At 52.1% G+C, this 12,454-nt stretch overlaps 1 protein-coding gene across 1 annotated transcript in view; it reads right to left on the bottom strand.

Annotated features, from left to right (window-relative positions):
* Nucleotides 1–594: 594 nt before the first annotated feature.
* Nucleotides 595–12,454, bottom strand: part of LOC133345428 (programmed cell death protein 4-like) — a 34,541-nt gene continuing 22,681 nt past the window's right edge. Inside the window, exons 7-12 of the mRNA XM_061556154.1 lie at nucleotides 10,087–10,184; nucleotides 7,739–7,853; nucleotides 7,232–7,339; nucleotides 6,667–6,777; nucleotides 5,719–5,858; nucleotides 595–5,207 (exon numbers count right to left, since the gene is read on the bottom strand). Coding sequence (XP_061412138.1) covers nucleotides 5,147–5,207; nucleotides 5,719–5,858; nucleotides 6,667–6,777; nucleotides 7,232–7,339; nucleotides 7,739–7,853; nucleotides 10,087–10,184 — 633 coding nt within the window. The 3' untranslated portion in view covers nucleotides 595–5,146. The remainder of the gene's footprint in view (nucleotides 5,208–5,718; nucleotides 5,859–6,666; nucleotides 6,778–7,231; nucleotides 7,340–7,738; nucleotides 7,854–10,086; nucleotides 10,185–12,454) is intronic.

Below are 12,454 nucleotides of genomic sequence, written 5' to 3'. Positions count from 1 at the left end.
TTGGGCTGGGTGTCGGCCACAAGTTGTTTGATAAGATGCAACTACCTTATTGAAACCTATTCACATTCCAGAAGAACGCCCATCATCACGGCAGTGATGAATTGGAACATACGGGAGCGTTCGTGCGCTGTGTAACGCAGCTTTGAATGAGCTGTTCAGAGCCTCACTGGGTGTGTAGCTATTAGGGCACAGCTGTTTGAGTCACGTGTCTTCATTTAACTGATTATTTAACGTGGCCTCCTTGAGCGGGCCACACGTGAAACACGGACCCACCTTTGTCAATTCTAGATTTGAAGCTTTCGTGACTGCAAGGATTCATACTCTTAGGTTTTTTCGGTGAAGTCACCTCGGTCACTTTGGTCACCAAAAGGGGCCCCTGGCAGTGGTAGCAAGTGCTAAAACCGTCGTTGTCAGGGCAAAAATATTTCCCCCTTTAGTTGTATTTACCCGATTAGTGCAGCTAAGAGGCTGATAGCGACAGTAAATATTTGCGGCCGCTTTGCAATTCTAGGCTTTGTGGCTGCGGGTCGTGAAAAATGCAGTGGGGGGTGGGAGGCGTTATGAAATGTGGCTGTGGGCCGCGTTTGGCGCACAAGAGCAGAGGTTTCCCACCAGGTTCAACTCGACGGTCACCGAGAGACTGAGCGCACGCGTTGTTGGCATGAACAAGCAGCGGATGCTTCCGGTTTTACTTCAACGCGTTTATTTGAGTTTCTCACTCCGGCACAGAGCCGGGAGGGTTCGCTTCGGTTTGGTCAGGGTCTCGACGCGGTCATCATCGCACGGACAGAAGCGTCGTTATCGGCATCGCGCCTCGCCTCCTCCCTCCTCCACGAGCACACCACCACCACGACGACAATAACCACGGTTCACGTCAATCCACCCCCCCACCCTCCAAGGGAAAACTCAGAAGTTAAACACGGCGGCTGTGCCGTCAACACCAACAGTGAACACAACGTGGGCTGCGCTCAGGGCCAGAGGTAGGGTTGAGGGTAAGCGCTATTGTCGGGAGCTGGATGGACAGCAGGTTTGGTCATTTCCAATTGTAGCCATGTCACCGTCACCGTGTCGCTGTTTGTGTAACAGCGCTTGACCCGAACAAAGAGCACCGCTCCCCGCACCTCCCGTCCACCGCCATGCACGGATGGGCACGCACGCTCACACACGTGGGGCCATGCACGCCACCCGTGCTGGGAGTCCGGGGCGAACAGTGCGGGGAGCCCGCTGCAAACTCAGCGCTGGCGTGGAGCCGAGGTGAAACTCTGCGAAAGCGCCACAGGAAGACCGACCACTCACTGCGGACTTTGCACGAGTGGTGGAAACGTTACACCCCCCCACACCCCTCGAATTCATGTCCATTACAATCAGTTTATCAATGACGATTACATGTCACTGAGAGCAAGTTTTCTTTGTGTTAAGAATCATGGCACTAACCGTACCACAGAGCATGGGCTGTTACTGTTAGCGACTGTAGATGTTGTACAGCCGCGGGATCTGACAGCGAGGAGAGCGCTGTTGGTACAGCGAGGTGTGGCGGCGTCAGTGGCTCTGGTCACGATGACGCCTCGAACTTACAAGCAAAATTGCGGGTCAATTTAGTGGGGAGGAGGTAGAGATGTAGGCGTTGATAAAGTTTCACCCGACAGCCGGATCCTGTTGCACTGCACCCACGCCATCCAAACTTTAACGGTTTTTTCCCACCGACAATTTCTACAAACGCTTCCCAACCACGAGCGCTGGACGTTAACTCTGGAGTGATCGCCCTGCCCACTCGCCCGCCCGCCCACCCGGAGTGCCGACCGGGCTTGAGGGACGATGAGATCTGGAAGCCACCGTGAGCCGTGGAGAGGGTCGAGGACTCTCCCACTCGCCGCCATGCGTCGGCGCCGCCTGCCCAACATGGACTGGACTCATTCACATTTTTGCCTTCGGAAACTGTGCAACACAAACACAAGCTTATTACAGATAGCCCAAGGGCAGACACAACCCAAGAACTGCTGACTGGATGCAGCTGCAGCGGAGGTTTCTGTTCACGAAGTCAAATTGGCAATGCTTGGCTACTTCCTCTTTGGCCCAAATGACAGTGCTGTTTGTTGCTGGTCCTTTTGACTATTGGGCCATTGCTCAACCTTGCCCAAGCCGAGCCACAAGGTTGAGTGTTCGGCTCAGCCCGGTCTTGGCCACACTTGGCGATGGACTCGACAAGGCCGTTTGGTTGGCAGCAATTGATCCACCCCCCAAGATTCCACAAATCGAAATTGCGGGGTCATAAGCCATCAAACTGCGGCCGTGTTTTCACCGACTTGTGTGGTTTCCCGTTTCCAGTCCCACTTGTTTTGTTTATTTCCATCATCCCAATTGTCACAGCAGCTTATCATTTAATTTTTTTTAAAGTTGATGACACACGATGCAACGTATGCATCATGAGCATAATGAATTGTAATACCCGGATCGATGCGTCTGTGCCCACCCACTTGGACAGCCTCACGTAAATGTTGTCCGATCCGCAAGCCAAATTCTGCCTTGCCAGCGCCCCCCACCCCCCACTCTCTTCTGCAGCTGCAACCTGGGCCCCCCCAGAGCTGACGCAGAGCCCCCGCCCTCCAAGACACGCAAAGAGTCACGGCCTCCAGAGAATTCGGCCCCTCAGCCCTGCGGGGACCAGTCAATAATAACTGGGATGCGCTTTCTGTTTTAGTGCTACAGATGTTTAAACAAAATAAAACGTACCCGCCTACCAACCGTTACCCCGTCTCTCTCCGCCGGCGCGCCTCCACTGAGGGGCGCTCCCACCACCCGCCCCCCCCTCCAGTGAGCGGCGTCCGACGAGGAGAGGGGGGTAAGGGCCAGGCCCCCCGCGATTTCGCGGCGGTCTCGCGGCGGTCTCGCGGAGACCGCTCCGGACGCGAAGGAGCCGTCAGTCTTGCCGCGGCCCTCGATGTGGGCCAACAGCGGAGCGACGGCGCCCGTGGTGGTGGCGGCCACCACCATGGGCGCCGCCACCACCGCCCTCCGCGAGCTTCACCCCCACCCCCCTTGATAAGCGCAAGCGATGACAACATACAAAACTAACACCATAAAAAAATAGCCTGAAGGGAAACATAAACTTCAGGGAGCTTTTTTTTACATTTTTACCTTTTTTCATTTTTTCTTATTTTTTTTACACCCGACTTTATACACGTACATTCACAAACGCCCCGGCGTGAATATGTTTTCCCCGTTAAGGGCTGATGCGCACGAAACTGTCGCACGACGGTAAAATCAGTTTGCGAGTGTGAATGGGTACAGCAGGGCCTGGCAGCCACGCCCTCGGATTGCTGGGAGAGGGGGCCTGGGATTTAGGGGCGGCCCATATTCCGCCCTCCTGCCTGTGTGCCTGCGTCCACACCGCACAGCGAAGACGCCCCCCATCGTGCCTAGCGACTGGCAGTTGTCTCAACTCCACCGTCAATTGTCGAGGGAGGGTCTACACACAAGTCTGTGCACGCCCTACTTCCCCTCCCGGCAGTGTTTAACATATCATGGCCTCGAAGGAGTGGAGGGGAAGCCCGCCCCAACACACTGCTGTGTGCGTGCGTGCGTGGAGACACCTCCCCCTCTACCAAATTTAGAAATGTCCTGTTCCAGACTGGGTTTGGAAGACGTGGGAGTTACCCACTTTACTCCACCACCAGCTGGCAACCGCGGGTTGTACGGCTTCACTCCTGGGTGGACAGAGGCAACGGCAGACCTCACCAGTCAAACGTTTCAACGACTACCTAGGAACCTTATTCTCGCAATGGCGGCTCTGATTTTGGTAAACAGGGCCCCCCCCCGAATTGGTGGCAATAACATCGACCAGAATTTAGTTGGCAGATTCAAGACTACGAATACATCTCTGCCAAAGACAAATAAAGTAAAAAATGCCCGCGTGCAATGGTGGCAACGGCAGTGGTGGCCGCAAACCCGGCCCCGCGAGCCTCAGGCAGAGCGTTCCTTCATTTCCAGATCGCCCGACTCGCCATGCCGGAATGGGCGTGGAGGGTGTCCCGCGAACACGCGGTGCCGTGAACATCAACGGCGAGAAGGAAGCGGTCGTGTATGGAGGCTGGGTGGGGGAAAAGAGTTCCAGACCAATCGGCTTGTAACTTTAGCTACGATCCTAACTCGAACTCCTTCTACCGACACTTCACTCGGCAATATCGTCCTCCCCAATACCTCGTTGGCTTCCGGTTCGTTCTCACTTTTGAGAGTTCACAGTGGGGTCGTGAAAGGGACATTGGGCTCATTATAAAGATTTACAACTCCTCCATCAAGAAGTGGCTAGGGAGGGGGGGGGGGTCAAGGCACAAAACGTTGAAATTTGCGAGGGAAGCATAAACGAGCCCACACGTGGAGCCGGGCACAGCTGTCGCCCTCCCGAGAGGGCTCGCCAATCCGAGGCCTGCCCTGCTGCCGCCTTCCACACGGACACAGATTCATCGCAAATTAAGTGCAAGAACCACGCCGGACACGGTCTCTCCGACGATTTAAACAAAAACTTAGCGGACCCAACTCTCACTCGGAATTTGCCGCCTGTGCACGTTTGTTGGCCGTGGCGCCCGTGGTGACGTTGCCACGGGTTTCCACCTCTCATTTTCCCTTTTCAGTTGGACGACGTAACCTAGGAAATACAGCAATGTCAAATATTGTAATTCTCAAGAGCTGGAATTTATCCCAATTAAGTTTAAGTACCGAGTTTCATGTAATAGTGTTTTTTGTGTGTGGGGTAAACAGTGACCGGGCTGAGACCGTAAACTCGCTACGCCTCATCGCAAGGCAGCTCGGCTGCCTTAGATCCCGAGTGAGAAACCCAGCGACGGTGCCATGTCGGCAGCCCGACCCTCGAGCCACCCGGGCCACCTGGCCGACAATCACAACTGCCCACGGCTCAACCAAGGGGCAACGGGGAGAAATGAACACGTGCGGTAAATTCGACGTGACGAGGACTCATATTTAGATATTTAGCAGTTTCTAGGGAGTCGCTGAGTGAGCACTGGAAACTGGGCAGTCCCGGGCGGTGTGGTCCGGTGATGCGGCAGGGGGGGGGAGGGGAGGTTGTGGGGGGTAGGTCGAGGGAGGGGAGGGGGGAGGAGGCTGTGCCGATGATCCGCTCGGAGTCCGTACTCTAGAAGGCTTCCTGCTTCACTCTCCCGCCGTCTCCCTCGCTCACAAAGCGCTTGCGGCCCCTGCACGCGACACGTTCGTGCACGCGACACGTTCAGGCACAGGTGTCACGCACAAGACGTGTTCATCACAAGCATAATTATTACCGCTGTGTATTAACCATAAAAATACTACGTGCCGTCTGGTTCACTGTGGATGTTAAAGATCCCCTGGCGTCATTCAAAGAATAGTAGGCCAGTACGTCATGGGCTAAATTTAGCAAATGTGAAAATCTGCACTGAAAATTACTCCGTTACTATCACGCACAGTAGCAATCATGGTCCCCTACTGACAGCAGATGAATGCCCACTTGCAGGCCAGAGCAGTCGCCTTGTGCATGCACAGGGATAGCGTCCGCTTGGCGGTGCCGCCTTTTCAAATGTTTGAGACGGAGCGCAACGTAAAGGGTTCCGAGATGCTCAAACATAAAGGAGGCGCCCTATCATAATGAAGAACTTCAGAGAGCTCCCAAACAACATTTATCCCTAGAGGTAATGCGGGGGGGGGGGGCATGGGGAACCGGTGTGCTGGTACCTGATGGGGCAGCGGTCGCGCAGTAGTTTGGTGACGACGCCGGCCTGGAAGCAGCTCTCCACGAACCTCTCGAGCAGCGCGTACGCACGTGGCACGTCCAGACTGATGTCGGGCAGCTCGCCAAACACGCGCTCAAAGCCCTGACACACGCACAAACAGGTTAACACACCACTCACAGTCGCATCGATTTGCAATGCTTTCCAACAACATTTAACTCCACCACTTTCTTTAAATGATGAGAAAGCCCATCACAACATTAAAATGCAGGATGGGATTCCTGCTGTTTGTGAGCATATCTTTGCTCGTTGTTTGCATTCACTCTGTTGGTCTGCAGCGGTGGATCACGACAACCCTCGTGAACAAGATCCAATACAAATAGTGATAAAAGGTTGTCTTGTTATTAGGAACTTGCCCCTTAAAAAAACGGCCAAATTGGTCAAGGGGTAGTCCAAAACCTGATGATGATAAAAGCCCAGCGATGGTGGGAAAGCCTTTTCGGCCAAGGCCAACGTCGCATGACACGCACCTCGCTTCCCTGCAGGGCGCAATGCCGTGGACTCGTCATCTCGCGACGTCACACGTTCCCGTGCAGTGTGATGACGCAGTCTTGCTGTGTGGATTGGTGGTCGACGTTATAATGGCTAACTAATGCTGCCATGTGCAAATGCACATTGGAAATTGCTACAGAATCCATGCGTGTGCGCGATTTTCCTTCAGTGTTAACATCTCGGTGCGTCACAGGTCCGCTGGGCCGTGCGAAGTAACGGTTGTGCTTGCAGAGTAATGGATGTGTGATGTCCGTAGTAATCGTTGCGTTTGTAAAGTAGTGCTTGAATTCGCTTAGCAACGATCCCTGCGTCTGTGAGCCAACGGCCGTTGTGATGGTGTTGCACATGGTTGTTGTGTCGCCTCGTAGCGGCCGCTGCGCTGGTGGCGGTGTGCGCGTACTCGGTTCATCTGGTCCAGGGTGAGGACCCCGGTCCCCCAGAACACCTTGAGCAGGTTGACCATCATGGAGGACACGGCCTCGCCATTCGACTCCAGCACCATCACCACCGCCTGCAAGAGACGGCGCCAGATTTCAGACACGAGACACGGGGCCAGTCAGCCGAGAAAACGAACGAACACGACGACACACAAGGGGACACACAGCCGCCGATGCCACCTCCTGCTCGTTACACAGCAGTGGAATTCCCATGCGCGCTTGTGCAGCTGGGGCTGCGCATTGCCTCGTTTCTCTTCTCGAGCTTTAGTCACGCACTGCTGCGGGCATCGAAGTTCAAATGACGACGCTCCCAGCAGTGCACGGCCAAAGCTCCAGAAGAGAAATTCTCAACACCGCGCTCAGATCGCAATGGGCTGTGAAGACCTGGGTGTCAAAAAATTAACTGAAAATTTACTGACGACATAGTTGGTATATCGGGCATGGCACAAGCGGCGGGCGGCACAAGCGGCGGGCATGGTACAAGCGGCGGGGTGGGTGGCGTGTGGGAGCGTGTGTGGGGATGCACACCTCGAACACGAGCTCGTGGTGGAAGTGCGGGACCTCCAGTTCACGCAGGCAGCGCTCGGCCTCCTTCACGTCGCCAGACAGCAGGTACTCCTTCAGGAGCAGCGTCATCTACACGCACGCACGCACGCCAGCGAGCACTTGTAACAATTCACCACCCTCCCAGAGCAACCGCGACGAATTGTTGAAATTGGAAATTGCTCCGATTTCTATTTGGTTGTTTTTGATCCGATTTCCATGTGCCTCATTGTGGTATCGGTTTTTTGTGATTGCTTTGTCGTCTTGGTGACCCGGGTCACTCTTGCAAATCGTCGACTTCTCACCTACGCGGGGATCGTTACTTATTTTAGAATCGTTACTTTTTCCCCTCCCTGTCTCGTTTGTAATGTTGTGTGTGTGCTCTGCATCATATACATTCTACATGACCCACTAATAACAAAAGAATGAGATTACGATTCTACTCGTGGCGAATCATCCAATCGCGACGAGGGGGAGGGGTAGGCAGCGCACCTCTTTAACGAGGTGCTTGACGGGTCGCTGTCCCCCGCCCACCCCCCACACATTGTCGAGCCTCATGATGCCGCGCTTGATGCTCAGCAGCACCGCAGCCCGCTCCAGCGCCGCCCTGCACGCCCGGCGGCACGCGGGGTGAGCGGGGCCAGTGACGACAAACACTACGATGCACGACGACACCAAGATTTAACACGAGTCTCAAAACTCCTCTGGAGGAGAATTGGCAGCCTTGACCCCATCCCCAACCCTAACTCTTAATACTAAACCCTAACCACAACCCCATCCGATAATTTATTCCTATTCATTGCTGCCATTAACATGCGTGATGGCACCTCCTGGGACCCAATAACGATTGCGATTGGTAGCAGCAGTGTATTTCCCTACAGTGTCCGTGCTTGCAGGCTATCCTTGCCTATTTCCAACCACGCAGAAATGTCGACTGAACCATGCGAAGCTCAAGGAGATGCTTACTCTCCCTCGCAAAGTAGACCTGAACGATATTAAAATCTACGGTTTTACGTCACAGTTATAATTCCACATTTTGGCTGGTGTAAAGAAGACATAAGAACACATTAATGTCGACTGTACAGCATACTGCGAGCTCTGGTAAGACACTCCTGCATCGCAGGTGGGGAATACGTGGGTCGTGATCCACGGGTGGATTGCTAAACATTTTGTTTATGGATCTCAGGACAAATCAGAACAAACACAGACATCATAAGCAGACAATTCTCGTTCATGTTGATGGCAAATCCCTTAGAAATAATTACAGTAAAAATAACTTCTACCAACAGATGGCGCTAGTACATTGCACTGTGAGTGCCTAGTTCCTGCGCCTCGATTGCATTCCATTTGCGAAATGTGCGTAATAAATTGTTTATAATCATTATAGTATATTACAGGGTTAAATCCATCCGGGTAATTGTTATGTCATAGCTATCTGGTGGCTCGTGGAGCCTGTTGAGATCGACAAGGATGGTTCGTCACAGAGCTTGGGGGACTGACCATCGCTGTCCTGCACCATGAACCCGTGTGTGGTTGACTAGACATCAAAACGAGTGGCAAATGGTTCTCCAGTGCAGTGAGTCGATGGTTCCAACCTGGTCACCCAATTACTGAACAACAAAAACCCATCGCATTCAATTTGAGTTTTCACTAAACTGGACAAAAAGTGTCGCAGGGCACATGGGAAAGTGCAGCGCTCCCAGCAAGTAACGTGACAGTCTTTCAGCAATTGGTGATATCCTGCTTCCAAAGATGACGCGCCGCTTGGCTAGAGTTCCCAACGGATACTTCGCCTCGTGATGAAGAACACGCAATTGTAATAACATTTGCGGAAAGACAAAAACACACGATACACGTGGCAAGTGCGTGCATTCCCAACCCATGGGCACTCTCGGCACAACACGGACAACACCGCTTTAATAAATTGCCGAGCTCAGGTTTTTTTCCGCCTTTGCACTAAAGGCTGTGTGGGCGCTCAGCGACTCGTGCCTAACGTCCGATTCACAGGACCAGACAAACGGATCTTCACGTCTGCCCAGGCAATCACATAAACACACAAACACGAGCCCTCTCACTCACACAAAGACAAAGATCTCCCGTATAGCATAAATAGACTGTTGGGGCAAGTGCTGCGCGTGATCACTTATGAAGTCGACCTCACAAATACGCACTCTCACCACACACACACACACACGCTCTATTTAATTCCAGTCGCTCAATTTCTGTCATGTCATGAGTTGACGAAATCTTATTTGGGAAGATGACATGGCATCACCTTGTGTCAGAAAGGTGCTGGAAAATGACATCACAACATTTTGGAATATCCTTTCGATAGCCCCCCCCCTCCTCCTCTTATCCACATGAGCTCACTGTTAACATGCCCTGCAAAGGGCATTTGTGGAATGTCGATATAACTTGAACATTTCCAGTTTTATTGAAAAAAAAATTAACACCACAACATGATTGCGATGTTTATTTAGCGCAGCCATGGGTGACCCAGCTGGGACCATCAACTCGCTACTCCCAAGAGACTGGTTTAACTACAAGCAGATTGTTTGTTAGCTTTCGGGCATGAGCTCGTGACAAGGGTGGCTACTTGGTTATTGTTTGGGGTAGATCTAGTCCTAGTTGCTGGTTGGGTAATTGGCTAGCTTTTTGAATAGGGGTAGTGGAAAGCTGGCGAATTGGTTCAAGATTATGGGTAGAGCTAGTACTAGTAAGCTGGCTGACTAGTTGGTTAGGGTTAGGCTCTTACTAGGGCCTCGGCTGGCTATTTGGTTAGCATTAGTTGTCAGGACATGTGACCAGCCGTCTACCAATCGCAGCCCGGCCTTGCCCACCTGGCGTGTGGGCAGTCCACCTTGCCCTTGTGGCTCTCCAGGAAATTTGGAGGAAGGACCTCGTCGGCCACTGCTCGTGCCACGAACTGCCCGACCATCTGCACGACAGACACGCAGAGACACGCACGCACGATAAAAATGTTAGGCAGTGCACGACACGCAGGGTCAGTGACAATGACCGGCATGGCAATTCACGCTGTTTGTCAGATATCCAGGCCAGTGCAGTGGCCACGAATGAGTACATCATCATCTCCCACCCACCCACTTCAATCCAACAAGCACACCTATAGATTATAGCCTGTCAATTCACTGCTGAATGAAGGACTCCTCATGTCATGTGGGTCCAAAGGGTTATATTTGACCATACTTCACCACTTTGGTCAATGCAGGCTGATGAAGGAGGCTAACCCAGATCACTTACGCAAACGAGACTATCCTTGTCTCTTGAGTTCTCACTGTTAAACAAAATTAACGTGAAGGTGGGGAGCACAGATGTGGCAGCAGCGCACAGTCTGATGTATTTTGCGGCACTGTCCTCTGCTGGCCACCACTTAGTGCAGCCCTGTAGCCCCAGGTCCTGTGTCCAAGGCTTTCCGCTGTAAATGGGGCCTGAATATTGTTTGATATGGATTCCCAGCTACTATTCAAGTCCAGCCTCAACACCTTCCTCTTCTCTCCTCTGCCTAGGACTGACTGCCTCTATCAACAAAGCACAGCCACGGTTCCTATACAGCAGTGGTGGCCAAATGGCCTCTTCAATCCACCACATGTGGCTCTATCGAAGGGGTAGAACGTAGAACGTACTATCACAGTAGCAAAGAACAATGATTGTCTCCTCCTGTCCTGTGGCAAAAACTCAATATATTTACACATATTCACTTGGCTCTTTGCTGAACTCATGGGTACTTTTGGGCTCGGTGTGTTACAGGTTGGCCATCCCTGCAGTACAACATCTCGTGTGTGGTATATTGTTTTCACGGAAATCTTTTCGGCATGCTTCAACGTTTGGTCAAGTCGCTCTCTCGAGGGCCAAACTGTCCTCTCTGACAAGCGCCCTCAACTGAAGAGTTTCTGGACTGCGTCAGAGCAGAGATGCGCCTGCAACTCTGTGGCCCTACGTACGTCACTCACTTTGAAGTGCCCCACACTTTGAAGTGAGATCTAAATAGCGGCGGTAGAATAAGAGCCTCATTTAAGTGATGAACATCAAAGGAGAGTTTGTGCAAACTCTTAAAATCCTGTCCACAAATGCTTTAGCTTGCACGATTACTTGCCTGTACCCGTGACTGTGTGTTCAATTACGATGCGATCTTCATTCACGCTCTTTAAATAGGGCTCTACATTTATAACATTCAATGTCTGTTCTCTGGTAAATATCAATAAAATAAAAAATGCTGGGGCCTCAAGGCACTGCCGCCCAACCCCTGGATCCACTACGGACACGCACACACAGCCGATTCCCACATCTGCAGTCCTGACTCGTGAAATCAAAAGGGGCCCAGCGGTGAAATCTCACATGATAACCGAGGCTGAAATTTCATTTCCCATGGCTTCCTCCTCACTCATGCAACGGTTCAACCACCTCACGGTGCCCGCGTGCGGCGACTAAACCAAGCTGGCGCTAGAGGTCTGGCACTGAGATCAATGGCAACAAAAAACCGCGCGCGCCATGTTTCCACGAAGTGGGAACCGGGCTGGTTCTGTTTGTGAACCAGGCTCACCCCCGTATTGCCGAGCATTAAGGGGCTTGCTGAAAATAATATTGTGAAATAAAGTATCTGGTGCCATGGCGGCAGCACAGTGGCAACACTTGTGCCTCGCAACAAGAAGGACCTGGGATCAATTCCAGACTCTGGCACCTTCCTGTGTGCAGTTTGTATGTATGAAGAGTATAGTTTGTATGTTCTCCCCCGTTCTTCATGGGTTCCTCTGGTTTCCTCCCAGAGTTGAACAAAAAAAACCTACAATATAATTGGTATTGGTCAAACATCCCAATGTAAAAAACATACCTGTAAAATACTCAATTGAGATTAAACTGAGCACCATCGCCGCTGACTCCAACAACTTTCAGGATCCTCCTGAAAGAATCCTGAAACTCAGCGAGGCTTTCCTGGGTAAACAAGCTTAGGAATAATAATGTAAAATTACATGTTCCTACAGGCAGTGCTACTGTGCCACTCCAACACCAAGATGGCTCGGTAAGTGGGCTTCCAGCACTCTCTCTCTCGTAAGTGAACAGCACAACATTACCCGGGCCGACCTCGTTATTGTTTAAAGCAAATTCGTTGTCAAAATACATTTTGGCGGTCATTTACAATTCATCGAATCACTGCAGGGGGAGGGTGGGGGGATAAATCTATACACGAGT

Source organism: Lethenteron reissneri, chromosome 22 (assembly GCF_015708825.2).
Source record: "Lethenteron reissneri isolate LAM-NWPU_2019-01 chromosome 22, ASM1570882v1, whole genome shotgun sequence".
In the NCBI taxonomy this organism is placed as follows: domain Eukaryota; kingdom Metazoa; phylum Chordata; class Hyperoartia; order Petromyzontiformes; family Petromyzontidae; genus Lethenteron; species Lethenteron reissneri.
Note: the sequence above shows the minus strand (reverse complement) of the source record. Positions and strands in the feature narration are given on the sequence as shown.